The sequence below is a fragment of the Leucopleurus acutus genome (genome assembly GCF_964270905.1).
Source record: "Leucopleurus acutus genome assembly, chromosome: 7".
Classification (NCBI taxonomy): domain Eukaryota; kingdom Metazoa; phylum Chordata; class Mammalia; order Artiodactyla; family Delphinidae; genus Leucopleurus; species Leucopleurus acutus.
Window position 1 is genome coordinate 53923850 of NC_139150.1, and position 16575 is coordinate 53940424.

Below are 16575 nucleotides of genomic sequence, written 5' to 3' on the forward strand. Positions count from 1 at the left end.
CCTTCAGGGTTCAATAAAATATTATTAAAACATGCAAACATAAACCAAGGTGCAAACAATGATAGCTGTGGGGCCAACTATTATACGGAGCTTCTCTTGCATCCAACCTATCTGTGGTATCATTTAGCCTTGATCAAGTTCATATTAAGACTGGCTCTGTTCCTCCTCATTAGCCTCCAAAATTATAGTAGTTCCACCTCCTGGAACCAAAGCTATTTTAAACACACACTGAAGTTGAACGGCAGTCTCAGTTCTAATGCATTAATTAAGATAATCTAAAATATGTTCATAGCTTCTTTATAAAGATTATCTAAATAAACACATACACACATAGAGTGGATTCCTAAGAAAACATCCATATATCACACTTTGAGAAACACTGCTCTTTTCAATCATTTTCCTACCTCCAGTTCCTAGCAGTGTCTGGTATATGTATCAGTAATTTGCCCTCGTATCTGCAAAATGCTTTGTAGTTCACAAAGCCCATTACAAAGATTTTCTCATTTGGCCCTAACAACAATTCTGAGTGAATTATCTATTTCAAAGATAAGGAAACTAAGGCTGGGTGGTACTTCTTCAAGGTAGTTTTTCTTTTCTTTTTTTTTTTTTTTTTGCAGTACGCGGGCCTCTCACTGTTGTGGCCTCTCCCATTGCGGAGCACAGGCTCTGGATGCGCAGGCTCAGCGGCCATGGCTCACAGGCCCAGCCGCTCCGCGGCATGTGGGATCCTCCCGGACAGGGGCACAAACCTGTGTCCCCTGCATCCGCAGGCGGACTCTCAACCACTGTGCCACCAGGGAAGCCCAAGGTAGTTTTTCTTCAGGAAGTTTCCCACGATTGCCCACTTCCATCAACTGACTCACCTCTAAATTATATTATGTGTTTTTTGCTCCTATAGCATAGCTCTCTATATTATACTTCAGGCATCACCATTCTCTGTGTCATTTTCTGTTCACCTGTCCGTCTCTTTGACCTAACCTTAAAGTTCTTCATATGTCAGTAGCACATAACAGATGTTCAATCAATGCCCAGTGAGCTCCTGTAATACAGTTATGGAGACTAAAGGACAGGGAGGTTAAAATGAGCTCAATACCACGTAGCTTATTTTGGCAGACCTAGAACTCCGACTCACTCACACCTCCTGAGATCAAATTCAAGTCACTGTTCCTTTAGTCCATAACGCTAATATTTTGGGCAATATTACTGCTTCATAGGAAGCAGAAGAACAAAAACTGCATTCTTTCAATGCTAAAGTATTACAAACCAAAACATAGATATGAATATAATTTAAGCTCAAACATCAAAAACATTTTCCACCTGTGAAATAAATTGTCTACTGAGATCAGTTAACAGGGTCAGGAATCTATTTTTATACTGACAAAAGACTATGAGTTTTGCTTATTACACTAGCTTCTCTAGGTCATATTTTTTTTCCTAGACAGAGTTCCCTGATGCTCTTTTGCTTTGTTATTTTTAGTATCTAATTAAAATAAGCTAAAGAAACAATTTCTCTGAAATCAATTTATGAAATCCCTGGAAAAAATTAAGAGTAATCATGAGTTTTAACTGTATAACTATCTACCAGATCAATGAACCACAGGCAACAAACACCTTAGTGAACCTCAATGTCAAAGCAAAGCCTTGAAAATCAGCACAATAACAAAAAAGAAAAGTTATTGGTAAAAAAGGCTTTGCATAGAATAATTATGTTACCAAGGGTCATAAACAGGACTATAATCAATGGTCTGCTCAGTCTCATAAGAATCTCAGAAAAAAGTTACCACAGGGAACTAAAGTTTAGGTTTATTCAAAGTAAAATTAACTTGCTTACTATCACTCTTCCAAAACTTCAGAAATAATTTTGCTCAGTTATTCCATTTATGGTTCCATTTACAAAAAACCCACAAAACCTCAAGTTAGTCTGTATTATAGTTTACTGCCGCTAGTGATGAGTTACAAAGTTACTCTGAGATTTACAAATGGGACAGTGCCTCCCTCTCTAATCCTTGTTTTACTAATAAGCACTTTTATTTAAGAATCACCTTTCTTCTTACATTTCAAGTGCTCTCTTTTCTAATGTATAATTTTTCTTATTTGGTTTCTCTTCTTTAATCCTACTATTTTTAAAAAGCTGAGATTGCTAATAATAAGGAAGCACAAATTTAATAGAATCCAAAGTTATCAATACTTAATAACCCAGAAACACCAACTAGTAAAGGTAGGCAGATAAAAAAGCAAAATCATGGCTTTGGTTAGCTGTATAGATTTGTGAGAAACAGCTTGACCAACTTGTAAACCAAAAATAAAAAGCTCTGCATGTTATTATTTTCAGTTTTGAGGCCACTTTTTAATCACACATTAAAATTATACCTTACAGGGCTTCCCTGGTGGCGCCGTGGTTGAGAGTCCGCCTGCAGATGCAGGGGACACGGGTTCCTGCCCCGGTCCGGGAGAATCCCACATGCCGCGGAGGGGCTGGGCCCGTGAGCCATGGCCGCTGAGCCTGCGCGTCCGGAGCCTGTGCTCCGCAGCGGGAGAGGCCACAGCGGTGAGAGGCCCGCGTACCGCAAAAAAATAAATAAAATTATACCTTACAGAAATAAAAGATAATCTTTAAATATTACAATTATAAGATGAAAAATTATACCTTTTTATTTAATAAAAACATCTATATTCTACCTCTTCCCCTATTCAATAATATATCAATTGTAATATATATTTGGGTGAGTTTAACTTTTTTAAAGGCTGCTAATCAACTGACTTGATGAATCTGGTTTTCCTCACAGGCTGGAATGGGAATGGCTGTCTGGGCCTTCATACTATCCATATCTATACTGCTACTAAATAAAACAAAAATCAAAGCTGCAAACTGGCTAATTATCTTTTTTGGGGTTTAGTACCTAATTCCTACTTCCTAATACTTTTGTCTTCTTTCTTGAGAATAATTTTATTTGCATTTTCTAGCAACCAGATTTTTAAAGCAACGCTCAATTGTACCACCAATTTATTATACACATCTGTTTTTAAGAGTCTTAAAAGTATCACCAATTTTTTTTCCTATTGATCGTTTTATGTGTTATTCAGGCTTGCTTATTTATTTATTTATTTTCTTGGTGGTAATCATCAAGACTGGGGAGTTGATGGGGAATATAGAGAGAACTGGGCAAAAAGCTCAGAACTGATTTTCCTCTTTTAAAACACTGATCCACTGAGATGAGACAAGAGTAGTTTAAATTTGGGATACTTTTTAGAAGAACTCTTGTTGCTTAGCATATGTATAAGGAAAACTTTCAGGTTTTTTTATTTAAAGATAAAATAGTAAGTGCCCATGTCTATTGAACACAATATTATGATTAGGAGCTCAAATTATCACTTACCAAACTTACCCCAGATTGGTAAAGTTATTCATTACAAAAAAAAAAAAATTTTTTTTTTTTTCGGTACACAGGCCTCTCACTGTTGTGGCCTCTCCCATTGCGGAGCACAGGCTCTGGACGCTCAGGCTCAGTGGCCATGACTCACGGGGCCAGCCGCTCCGCGGCATGTGGGATCTTCCCGGACCGGAGTACGAACCCGTGTCCCCTGCATCTGCAGGTGGACTCTCAACCACGGTGCCACCAGGGAAGCCCCAAAATTTTTTTGTATAACTCCACACTGCTAGAAAAGTTGCAGGAGTCATACAAAATATTCCCAAGTTATCCTTTCTCCAGATTATCTAAATAACAACATTTTACTACATTGATTTTATCATGTTTCCCCTCTTTTTTTTTTTAAGGTACTATATTTAGTGATGTTCATACTTAGGGTCTGAGTTTAGGGAGGGCTTTAAGAAGTTCAAGGTTTATAATTTTTTTTAAACAAATTTATTTATTTGTTTTTGGCTGTGTTGGGTCTTCGTTGCTGCACGCGGGCTTTCTCTAGTTGCGGCAAGCAGGGGCTACTCTTTGTTGCGGTGCGCAGGCTTCTCATTGCAGTGGCTTCTCTTGTTGTGGAGCATGGGCTCTAGGCGTGCAGGCTGCAGTAGTTGCAGCACATGGGCTCAGTAGTTGTGGCTCCCGGGCTCTAGAGCACAGGCTCAGTAGTTGTGGCACACGGGCTTAGTTGCTCGGCGGCATGTGGGGTCTTCCTGGACCAGGGATCGAACCTGTGTCCCCTGCATTAGCAGGTGGATTCTTAACCACTGCACCACCAGGAAATTCCCAAGGTTTATAATTTTTTTATTTGCTAGTTATCTTGCTCAAGCAGCCCTTTATACTCCGGATGCACCTGCTTCACTAGCTTTGCCTGTGGGATCTTCAAAAATGTTCTGTGATTGATTCATAGTATTAAAAATCCTTCTTGACATAAAGTGTATCATGTTCTTCACCATGAGACTGCCAATGTTTAGTACTGCTATGTCAGTGGGCTTATACCATTTATCTTGTTATAACTCATCTGACTGCTTTACTTCTATAGTGTGGGGCTTAGGAGCTCAGGTTCTGAAGTCAGATATCTTGGGTTTGACTCTCAGCTAAAAATATCATGGCTGAAGGATGGTATATTAGTTAAACGTCAGGTTTAGGATTTAGCACTGAGCTACTAGGCAGCCAGGACAAAGAGGGTGGCTGCGATTTCCTCAGTAGAAAGTCTATCAGTTTGTAAGGGCTGTAAGAAAAATGAAACATCAGTGTCTCAGCAGAAATGGCTTTGACTGATATCAATACAAGTTTTTAAAGAAAATAAAGAGCCATTCAATGTGTGTCTATTTCTAAAATCAGTCCTGGATAAAAGAAAGGGGAGAATGATCATTTTTCGTGGATAGAAAAGGTGTGTTAAGTGCTCCATGGCATTAACCTTATGGTATGCTGGTTTAATACAGGCATTGAGAGCTCGAAGAACTTTAATGGACAATTCATCTGGCTATAAAAGAGTCCAGGAGAGGAGATGATGCTCAACTTGTGTACCATATATCCCTAGAGGTTCCACAAAGGCATCTCAGGAGCTGCTGTTAGGGGCAGGAGATGTAGACAAGACCCAAGTCCTTTCCCCTCCACACGCAAGGATTCAGTCTGAAGAGCTCAAGCTATTGTACTATTTAGTATATTCCTTCAATACAAACTGAGTACCTACTTGCTCAGCATTTACAGTTCCCATGAAAGAAGACTTTCAAAAATAATTATTTGTTAAATGACAATACAAATATATCCCACTCTCGAAAGAAATATAACATCAATCCCACACACATACATTTTGTAATTACTATCTCAGAGTATACTTCTCAAATGTAAGCACAGGCTGTCAAGGGCAAATAACTGTAATCCAAAGCAAATTATTTTAAATTCTTTGAGCCTCAGTTTCCTCACCTGTAATAATACCACCTACCTTGCGGAGTTGTTATAAGCTTTAGAAATAATGAGCCAAGCATCAAGCACAGGGAACAGCACACAATAGGTGCTCAACAGATGGCACACTATCATTATGATACATTGTTGCAAATGGGTTTCTGACAAAGCAGAATGGTGGATGACTTCAAAATGGGAGTTATTATTGAAAACCTAAATAGCTTATACTACTCAACCAGTAGATACCTAGTGCTCCACCTCACCTCTCACCGCTCAGCTCTCCCACTCTCTCCTCCACCCATTTCAACCCTGATTCAGTTCCACAAACCTACCACGTTCACGCCAGCTCTTCACAAACACACTTCCCTCAGAAAACACTTGTTTTTATTCCCTCACTGGTCATCTCTATTCTTTAAATCTTAGCTTAAACATCACTTCCTCTAGAAAGACCTCCTTGACCAGCTGAGACTACAAATAACAATTTTTATTTGGACCTTAACGTTTCTTTTCTTTCAGATACTGATGTCGAAGAGGCTCAGCTATATGTTGAGATCTATTATACTGACAATATATTTTTAGTACACGTAAAGAATTCCTCTGATTTACTTTGCAAAGAGGGCACGTGCTCTGTTTAAATTGTGTTTCAATTTGTTCAAATTATATGTAAACAGAAGTGCCAGTTATTGTAAAGTTTTCTACTTTCTACTCGTATGAAAAATTTTATAGGACAAATTGAACTTTCCAAACAAACAAAAAGTACTGATGTTGAAATCGATAATTTGATAAGTAAATTCGATATTCATAGGAAACATTATATATCTCTAAGAACAAAATTATGGAATCGACTAAAGTAAGTCTATAACTAAGTGATTTGTTGAAAAAGAAAATTTTCTGCAATTCAACTTTGGGAGGTCCTTTGGAATAGTTGCATTAAATGAATGGTGTAAGCCTCTTCTAACTAGAAAACCAAATTCTAGTCAAGCTAGCTAGAATATTAATATATTGTTCTCACCTTAATCTTTTAAAGTCTTATATCATACCACAGCAACAAACTTGGTTCAAAATTATTATATTTTATGAACTGAATAAAATACTGGAGGTGTTCCTGAATTCTATTGAAAAACCTGGCATTTCTCTAATCACTATGGTGACTGCACTGGGTGACAGGCCATCCAGGGTGAAGGACACCATTACTGATCCTGCCTCAGACAAAGCTGGTGTCCATTCTGACCTAGAGCCTGAGATTCCATAATTCACAATCCAGAGCAATACAAGGAAGGACCAGAGGTTCTTGCTTAGTAAAGAAAATGGAAGCAGCTGGTTTTAAGACTAAAATAGCTGCAGAGGATAAGTTACTTGACAGTGAGGGCAAAGAGAGAGAGACAAAGACCAACTCTTATAGAAAAGGAGGTCAAATCCCCCCACTCCAATTTTCCATTAAACGAGTCAGATAACATTACCAGTACTACTGATAATGATAACAACAATGAAAACAATAATAGTAAAAATAGAAAATTTATTAAAGGTTTATTATACTTCAGGTACTATTCTAAATTATTCAATAAATGTTATTTAATACTTTAAGTATAAGCTAGACATTATTATTCTTATTTTATACATTAGGATATTGAGTCTCCAGAAACTTAATTTTATTTGTCCAAAGTCATATAACTAGAAAGACCTAGGGCGAGGATTTAAATCCATCCCTTCTAAGTATGAATCTCACTCTCTTAAGCTCTACAAAACCTCATTTACTTGATGAAATAGCCCTCAAAGAAATAAAAGGGGAAAACCAAAATCCATGCAAAAAGAAATATGTGATAGTCAACAGTATCAAATGTCAAAGGAAAATCCAGAAACACCCTAGAGAAAATTATTGGATTTGGCTCTGTCCAAAATGCACAGTATCCATAGTTGTATGGTGGCACCCAAATTTCATAGGATTAAGAAGTGCTTAGATAACTGCAGATGTCTCTTTCAAGAAAATCAGCAGTGAGGGAATACGTAAAGAAATATGTCAACTGAAGAGGGAAAATACTAGGGAGGGGATACATGTAAAGACACCATAAATAGGTCATCAGACTCAACCTCCCACAAGGTTTTTATGCAGCATTGTTCCACAGCCCTCAATTCCTAGCCCCTCACCTCCTCGTACAACTCCTTGATTTCACTTGAGCTCTTCCATGCTTCTCTCTACAAGAAATGCCCTTTTCCAGTTTGCTTTCCTTGTGAACTCCAACTTTTCCTTCAGCACACAGCTCAAAGGTCACATTCTTGGTGAAGACATCACTGACCCTCATTCCAAGAACAATTTCCATCTTTACACCTAAGGAACTTTGTATCTAATTCTATAACAAGTCTATCTCCATCAAAAGTTGGTTTTCTACAGTCGGGTACCAAACAGAATTACCTTTGAAACCGCAGTATTTAACACAGTGCCTGGCATATTCCTCTTAAAATATAGTATCCAGAACTGATCATAATTTTTTAACTCTAGCTGAGAAAATATTTTAAAAATCACTTAAAAGAGAATCAAAGACTATTACTACCCAACTATTTAAACAGTAGTTCTTATTTTTAAAAATATACAGATGGTCAACTAAAGAGCCTTTATATTGGATTGGCACAGTAAAATTTATTTCGATTGTAAATCAGCATGTTCCTTCAAAACACCTTACTTTTTTATATTGGATACTAAAAATTAGCAATTCTGATTCCAAAAATAAATATGTTCTTCAAGAACTAAAATTATTGTCTTTTAAAAAAATTATTTTCACAAAAGACATTCAACTGGAATTCATTTAAAAATATAACCCCATCTTTTAGGATGTCTGCCACAGTCTTAATTATGAAAACACCGTTCCCTTAGGGAACTAAGCCGACGAGAATCTCGTCCCGAATAAGAGCAAACCAGAGAAAAATGTCTCTGTTTCTGTTGATTATATCAGATAATGGTCTGAAATGAAAAGAATTCCATTCATGTCCATCGAAGCTAGGATGCACAAGAAGCAAACCTCTGGACCCTGAGCAGAGGAAAGATAAAGACAAGAACGATGGAGTGCACTACCTCAGGCTTAGCTCTCCAAGCTAGCACAGCGTCCCATTTAAAATACTACTGATCAAGTTTTGATCCAATAGAACATTCTGTTATGGATTTAACATTCCATAGGCAATCATTTCTTCCCCTTAATCACTATTTATTGCTTCCACCAGAAGAACTTTCTCATGGGTATATTGCTAATTATCACAGCTTCCTTCTGGTTGTGATGATTATTTACTACACACAGGAATATGGCAAACAGAAGTGAGGACAAAAATAACCTACTGTTTAAGCTATGGCCTAATGTGGGGAAGTCAGGAGCATTCATATCTAATTTCACTTCCTAAAATCCATCTCCTAAAGGTTGAGGCATCATTTTAAAGATATCCATAATAAACAGATCTATTGGAGAAGATTCATTTAAAACTTACCCTTCTTGAAGATTGCCCTTCGCCTAAAACCTAATTGACAGTTCCGGTTGGATCTGTTTCCCACACAAAATGTCATTTATCTTTTTGACCACAGGGATAATACACTTACTCTCCAGGATGGACCATAATTTATGCAGAAATGCTAAATATGTGATATATTGATACTAACCAGAAAGAAACAATATAGCCACATAGCTATTACATTCATTTTGATAACTCAAATTACAAACAAAGAGTCGGTGCCTAAATAGGTGATTTATTTCTACACGTATTTTTAAAAATATGTATTTGTAAGAATATATATGTCCTTATCTGAATATAATCTTGAAGTGAGCTTTTATCACATAAAAAGAAGTTTCAGTGTCACAGTTACATACCAAAGACCCACAAGAAACAAATAGTCCCTGGGCAGAAAAAGGTCAAGACCCACATTCTTTGATAAAAAAAGAATCTGAACAAAGTTGACAGCATCTTTGAAAAAAAATATATGTATGTCTTTGAACTCAAATAGAAGCCCCCCAACCCCAGGGCTCAGTTGTACCTGGGATGTTACATTTAGAAGGAGCAATACAGAGACAACACACCTGCCCCCTGTGAGAGAAAAGATGTATGTCCCTTTCTAAGGAAAAGGAAAAACAGAGACAGTAGAGACAGGAAGAAATATAGTTGGGAGACCAGTTAAAACTTGGGAAGCTTGAATGGGAGAAAATATTCTTGGAGCCCTGATTCAAGATTTAGGATGATTTAGGAATTATCCTCGATGTCAGCAGCATTTGTGAAATACCTGGATCCCAAGGTTAAAACAGGAATAAAAGTTCTGACTTTTGACTAGGTTCTACCTTGAAAAGAATCTAAACTAGCTGGCTATGGAGGAGAATGGAATAGTAGGAATACATTTTCCTTTTCCCCTATCCTGGGTTTTTAATTCAGTTCTAGGCAAGCAGGGTTAGAAGACCTCTCAGATTTAGGCATAAAATGACCAACTTGAAGAATTATCTACAAGGAACTCTAACAAATCATTCAAGGAAGGGGGAGGGGAAGGGAGAACAGCACAGTTCTAGGCATATTCGATAGAGACCCATCAGTGCAAAAAGTCTTTTTACAAATATGATAAGAATAAATAATATTATTTTTTTAGTTTCTAATCAAGATACTGAACCTAAATGTTTTTATAGATTTTACTGAATTGGGCAACTATCTCTGTATTTGTAAGCTGAGACTCTATGGTGTTTTGTGAAATAATGAAAAATTGCAAAAGATCGGAAATTTGATAAAGAATTATATAATAAGATCTTGCAATCTTTGCTCAGAATTCTCCATTCTTGAATCAGATTGTTCAAGGAAAGGTGACAAATTGATTCTTGAGATCATACAGAATAAATGAAAAACCACAGAAATAATTTTAGAAACAACATTTTTTTTGGTACTTATTACATAGTGAAATAGGGAAATCAGAACCCTTAGGGCTTTGAAGAAATAAAAATATATATTACGATCTTAAAATTTTCTGGTTTCTCAACAGGCCAATACATACAATATTATATGTCTCAAAATTTAAAAATTTAGCTATGGGCTTGTTTTTTTTTTGCAGTACGTGGGCCTCTCACTGTTGTGGCCTCTCCCATTGCGGAGCACAGGCTCCGGACGCACAGGCTCAGCAGCCATGGCTCACAGGCCCAGCCGCTCCGCGGCATGTGGGATCTTCCCAGACCGAGGCACGAACCCGTGTCCCCTGCATCGGCAGGCGGACTCTCAACCACTGCACCACCAGGGAAGCCCTATAGGCTTTCTTTTTACATCAAAATGGTCAGAGCAAGGACACAATGAAAAGTTGAATCAATAGAAGTAACTATCTTTGATGTCAATGCCATGATTTCAGTATCTACCATGGGTCAGTGACAAGAGCTGCAAGATTTTAAAGGCATCCTACCAAAGTATGAAAACTCAAGATGACATCAGCATATTAACAATACAAAGATTATAGGTATGTTAGAGCAATAAGAAGTTACTATAGCACCTGTCTTATCAGTTATAGACAATCTATATCCACAGGGACACTGTTAGAAATCTTCAAATATGTCACCGTTCTAGAGGAGAGAAAGGAGAGGGGAAGGGAGGGGAGGAAGGAAGGAAGGGAGGAATGGAGGAAGGAAGCTAGGAAGGAAGAAAATGACAGAAGAGAAAAAATCCTTCCAAATAAGATAAGCCTGGAAGGACAACATAACAGGCATTTATCCAGGCATGTATCACACTAATCCACTCTGTGAAATAAAACACTTAGTTGACAAAAAGAAAATGAAAATTCTCAACTTCTTTGCTTGGTGAAAGGGGACCAAGTCGTCGACTGCCTTGAACGTCCTAGAGGAAAGAGCTAACTTGCGGGACTGAAAGATATGCCTGTTGGGAAACAAACCATGTGGCATACCACAAAGTTTTCCAAAGTGTGTTACGTGTGTACCTGAGATTATTTTTTATAAGGACATGAACACAGTGTGTGTATGTGTATGTGTAATTTTCTGTCTATGGCTGGTGATACTTGATTTTCCACTTCTAATAGGAACTTAGTTTTTTTGGTTTTATATATATTTAATATAAAAAGTGATTCTATTTAAGAAGCAATCAGATCTCCTCTACCAACTCTGGGCAATGAGGTGACTGGCCTTCCTTGATGAACATGAAATTTCAAGAAACTGGGATTTAGAACATGAGAGGAAAAAATAATCACATAGATCACATACAAAGGATCAGAAATCAGAACAGTGTTTGATTTTTCCATAGCAATTCTGCAAACTGGAAAATAATGGAGCAATTCCTTCAAAATTCTGAAGAAAATGATATCCAACCCCAAACTCTGTACCCATCCAACTACCAAACAACTGTGAAGGTAGTAGAATAAATTCCCTCTCAGACACACAAGAGCTCAAAATCTACCAATTCTTAGGAAGTTACTTCAAGTTGTGCTTGAGCAAATCAAGAAAGAGTTTAAGACACTGATCCGAGAAACAGCAAAGCCAACATAAAAGGGGGAAATCCCAGAATGATGGCAAAGGGAAAAAAATGCATATAGTTCAACCTAGTATATCAGAAGCATATGGCATGGAAAAAGTGTGTGTGTGTGCGTGCGTGCATGCACATGCATGCACATATTAAGAGCTAAAAAGAGGAGTGTGGTAAGAAAATGCTTACAACTAAAAAAATCAAGAAAATACTACTATATATAAAATATGTGACTAATAAGAACCTGCTGTCTAGCACAGGGAACTCTACTCAATACTCTGTAATGGCCTATATGGGAAAAGAATCTAAAAAAAAGAGTGTATATATGCATAACTGATTCACTGTGCTGTACACCTGAAACTAACACAACATTGTAAATCAACTATACTCCAATAAAAATTTTTTAAAAAAAGAAAATAAACACCGTTTGTGAAGACACAGAGGTAAATATCAAAATAACAGGTAAACAGAGGCAAAATTAGTTGCCTCTGAGGAGGAGTACAGAGAGGATGAGAACTACTTTTTTTTTTTAAATAACAAACTTGCTGAACTATTTGACTCTTTACACTACTATATACACTATATAAGACCTGTAGTAGACATCTAATGACATATAAATTCAATAAAAAGAAAATGTGTTTTAAAAAGAAAAGAAGGAAGGAAGGCAAAAAGGAAGAAAGGGAAAGGAAAGGAAGGAGGGAGTAAGACAAGACACAGAGTCCATGAGAGAGGGCCAGATGCACTTAACACAGACATTTTAAGGTCTCAAGGGGGCACTTTCTGGAGACAGGAACAGGATCTCCACTGCACTCCTGTTAGAGACAGGCACTCTCAAGGCCATTCTTCTTCCACAAATGAGACAAAAACCAAACCAGAGTGAGCGTAACTGTTCAATATGTGCTTAATATTGTTCGATTGTTGAGTTATCTTTTTAAAATTATATATAACACTGTCCCAATATTTCTCTACTTGCTCTCTGGATGATATGCCATAAACTACCCTTTTCTGAATAATGTTCAGTCTTGAAATTGGTAATGAAATTGGTGATCAGTAATACCAGTGTGTTGTAGAGAACAGAAAGAAGAGTATGCTAAGATTTAATTATAAAAGAAATAATTCTTTCAGATGTCTTTATTTACCCTGAGAGTCAAAGACCCTTCTCCATGATTCTAGCACTCTCCCTGCCCATCCCACTTCTATCTCCTAAGAATATAACCTTGAGTCCCTCTGTCTATAATTTAGGAAAAGTTATTCCCTCTCCCTAATGACTTATTTATAATTGTAAAAGCAACATTTGCTAAACTGTAAAAGCAACATTTTCTGATACTGACAAATTACAGGTAAATCTCAAGTCTCGAGATAATGCTTTATGACATGATTATTCTCGCATACTTTCTCACCACTCCTTAGAAGAAATGACAGGCCAATGTGTTCACAATCCAAAGGAGGACTATTAACTGGCACAAAATTGCACTATTTTGTCAGTATCTTTCCAAAACAAGCTAAGCGTCCCAAGTATGAATAAGCCCTGTAGTAAACATGTGATGATGAATTCATTCTCTATTTTTTAAATGGGATGAGTCAGATTTTCAGACCTTTAAGATAATTTAATTTTCATTAAACACTATTTATCAGTCACCATAACGCCCAAGCACTTTCCAAAATGTCACAAAGGCAAAATCCCTGCCTGTAAGGTACACACATCCTCTCCTTTATTAAGTACTACTGTGAGCCAATTATATAAAAATATGATTGCCGACATTTCAATACGAAAGAAATAGGAAGATGTGATAAAGAATAAGGAGGGGAGAAGAGGAGAAGAAAACCCAGTGAGGGTGGCCAAGTTAGAAACAAATGCTCTCTTTAGGACTTAAGAGGCTCTTTTGGAATAAGGGTTATAGTTTGAGCATTTATCTTTTTATCCCTACAGCCTAGCACAGAAAGAATGTGGCACATCCAGGAAATGCTCAAGAAACATTTGCTGACTTAATCTAAGAATCGAACGAGGCCTATTTGGGCATCCATTGTGCCAGAAAGTATTATCCGAATCATTTTTTAGACACAGCTATGTTGGAGAGGCAGCACAAGGAAAGGCACAGCATCTTCTCTGGGAACAGCAGCTCCTTACCTGTTGTTGTACTGGTACTTGCTGTACCACCTGTGTAGGCACTGCTGCTTGACTAGCCACAGATGTCTGTAAAGTCACTGTCGAACCTGTGTCCGACCCGGTCTCTGATGTCTGCATGATGGTCTCTGAAATTTATTAAAATAGAAAGAAAGTTTAAAATGCTCTCCTTATATGACTAGCTGCATTACATTTGTTCTTAATATCCTATACTGAGACGAACTTTCCACTCCCAGAATACCTCTTACTCCACCCAACATACTCATGATATTCCACGCATGTTTAGAGTCATGTTGCCCACTTTTAAAATAAATACAGAAAATTACTAATCTACATTTTAAAAATCTCCATTAGTACCTCTTATTTTGAGGCTATAAAGGTTGACCTTCATTGAAATCTACCTTCCTTAGGCCTCATCTGTTATAAATTGTTTCAAGCACAATATAAACTAGTCATATTATAAATTATGTCAAGACACAATTCTCAGAACACAAATCCTAACTGGATGCAAATACGTCATAAACTGTACTTTCTAGACACTTTTATAAACTACAGGACGTCACTGGAGGTGTACAATTTAGAATAAATTGTTTCTAAGGTCCTTTCCAACTTTCAAACTTACTATTCACTGATTTTTAAAAATTAATGTATATCCAAAAACCAGCTGATATACCCTAAATTTAGCCAAAGGATCAAGCTCACTAATTTTCTTGGCTGTGAGATGATATGGTACTAAAATTAAAGTTTAATTATACTCTACCCAAAGACAGCCAAACAGCAATAATGTTTAATATTTTGAAAGGTAAGAAGGATCACCATTGTATAAGTGAGATTTGTAAACAAAGACATGAAATTTTACCTTCTCTCATTCACAGTTCAACATGGTACATTTTTCAGTTCTCATGTGCCTGTCCTACTAACACACGATTAAATTTTACAGTGTGCCCTCTAACAAGTATGGTTTCTTAGACCTTGATATTCCCTTTTGTTACTGATGCAGTCAATATAATAAATGTTAATTTCTTTGCTACTGAGCAGGGATCCTGGGGGGAAAAACAGTATTTAATTGGTAGCCTAAGAAAACTACTGTATCATGGTTTAAATCTGTGAACAGTATGGTGAACATTAATTTCCCCTAAGAAAATTCTGAAAGAGTATTCAGGTCTTTCAAGCAGAAAATTAACCCCTCTCAACATCTTTTGTCACAGCATGACCTCTTCCAATTTTTTCCCCAAACCTTTTCTATCATCTCATTCAATTTTAGAAACAGACCTCTGAAGATATCTAATCTACACTTATTTCATAAATGAGAAAACTAAAGCCCAGAGAGGTTAAGAGACTCACTCAAGGTGACAGGACTAGAGAAAGGACTAGGCCTTTTCAATCTATGCTTTCTTTACTTTCTAGACCTTGACATTGGTATCACTTTACGTGATTGACTATTCTTATTCCTTTGTTAGTCAAACCCCTAGAGCAGCACAATAAAACTTAGAGCATACAAAATATACAGCAATAAAGCTAACATCGATAGAGTATTTAACACATGCTATGTTCTCTTCTAAATGCTTTACGTGTTAATTCATAAATAAATCACTCCATGTAACAACCCAATGTGGTTTGTATGATTATAATCTACATTTACAGATGAGGAACCTCAGGCACAAAGACTGAAGGTAGCTAGGGGCTTAAAAAACAAGGAAAGTGATGGCTACCACCCCATTTATTTGGGCCAGCTAATGTTTAGCTCAAGGAAATTGTTAATTTATGGGAAGGCTAAACTATAGCTGCCAGTTTTTCCAATTTTCCAAAAGAAGATTTTTATGTGAAATCTCTCAAGATGGTGGCTAATTAATAAAAAATGTAGCACTGATCTCCAAAGACACACACACACACACACACACACACACACACACAGCCCTTTGTACTAGTATTAAGACCACGGATATGCCTGAAAATGTTTCAAAATGACAGTATTCACTATATAAAATTCTTGCCTAATTAAGATTACTGGAGGACTAACAGTTCTCGAAATTGGGAGAGGGGATACACACAATAGGAACCCTATCTGTGCCTCTTCTTCTTTATTCCATTGTAGAGGGAAAAAACTACCCTCCCCCAAAAGAAAGCAAATGCCAGTGTCCTTCGATTCATTACATGTTATGCTTATAGACAATTGATGCCATTTGTGCTACAGCAGAGGGCTATTAGTGAGAATGAGGTGATGCCTTTCTGCAGGGAATGAGGACCGAACCAGATTTTAGATATCATCTTCAGTGAGTTTTTCTTAGCTTCTCTTCCCAACTCCAAGACAGGCCTTTGTCAGTTTAGTACACAAATGAGGAACACAGAGTTGCCAATTATGGGTTCTTGTTTAAGCTGTTCAGTCAAGGGGTGGATGAGATTCTTACAGTTAAGTCACTCAAACTAAAACACCCTCCTGTTTATCCCAGGGTTGGCTGAGAACTTTATCGAGGCTCTCTCGTGTGTCCAGGGGTCTGTGCTGCAGACCAGCCTACACACCTTTTTTGGTATATGACCCATAATATGACATCCACTGTTTTAGACCAAATACACATAAGAATATACATAATGAATGTCTAAAAAATTAAATGTACTTTTAAAGCAATTCCTCAATAAATCACCCGAGAGGGCTTAACTGAA

General features: G+C 37.1%; 1 protein-coding gene across 1 annotated transcript in view; it reads right to left on the reverse strand.

Annotated features, from left to right (window-relative positions):
* RFX3 (regulatory factor X3) overlaps nucleotides 1–14034 on the reverse strand; it is a gene marked incomplete at its 5' end in the record, with an annotated part of 157979 nt that extends 143945 nt beyond the window's left edge. Inside the window, one exon of the mRNA XM_082842342.1 lies at nucleotides 13918–14034. Within this exon, the coding sequence (XP_082698468.1) occupies nucleotides 13918–14034 (117 nt within the window). The remainder of the gene's footprint in view (nucleotides 1–13917) is intronic.
* Between the last annotated feature and the right edge of the window lie 2541 nt (nucleotides 14035–16575).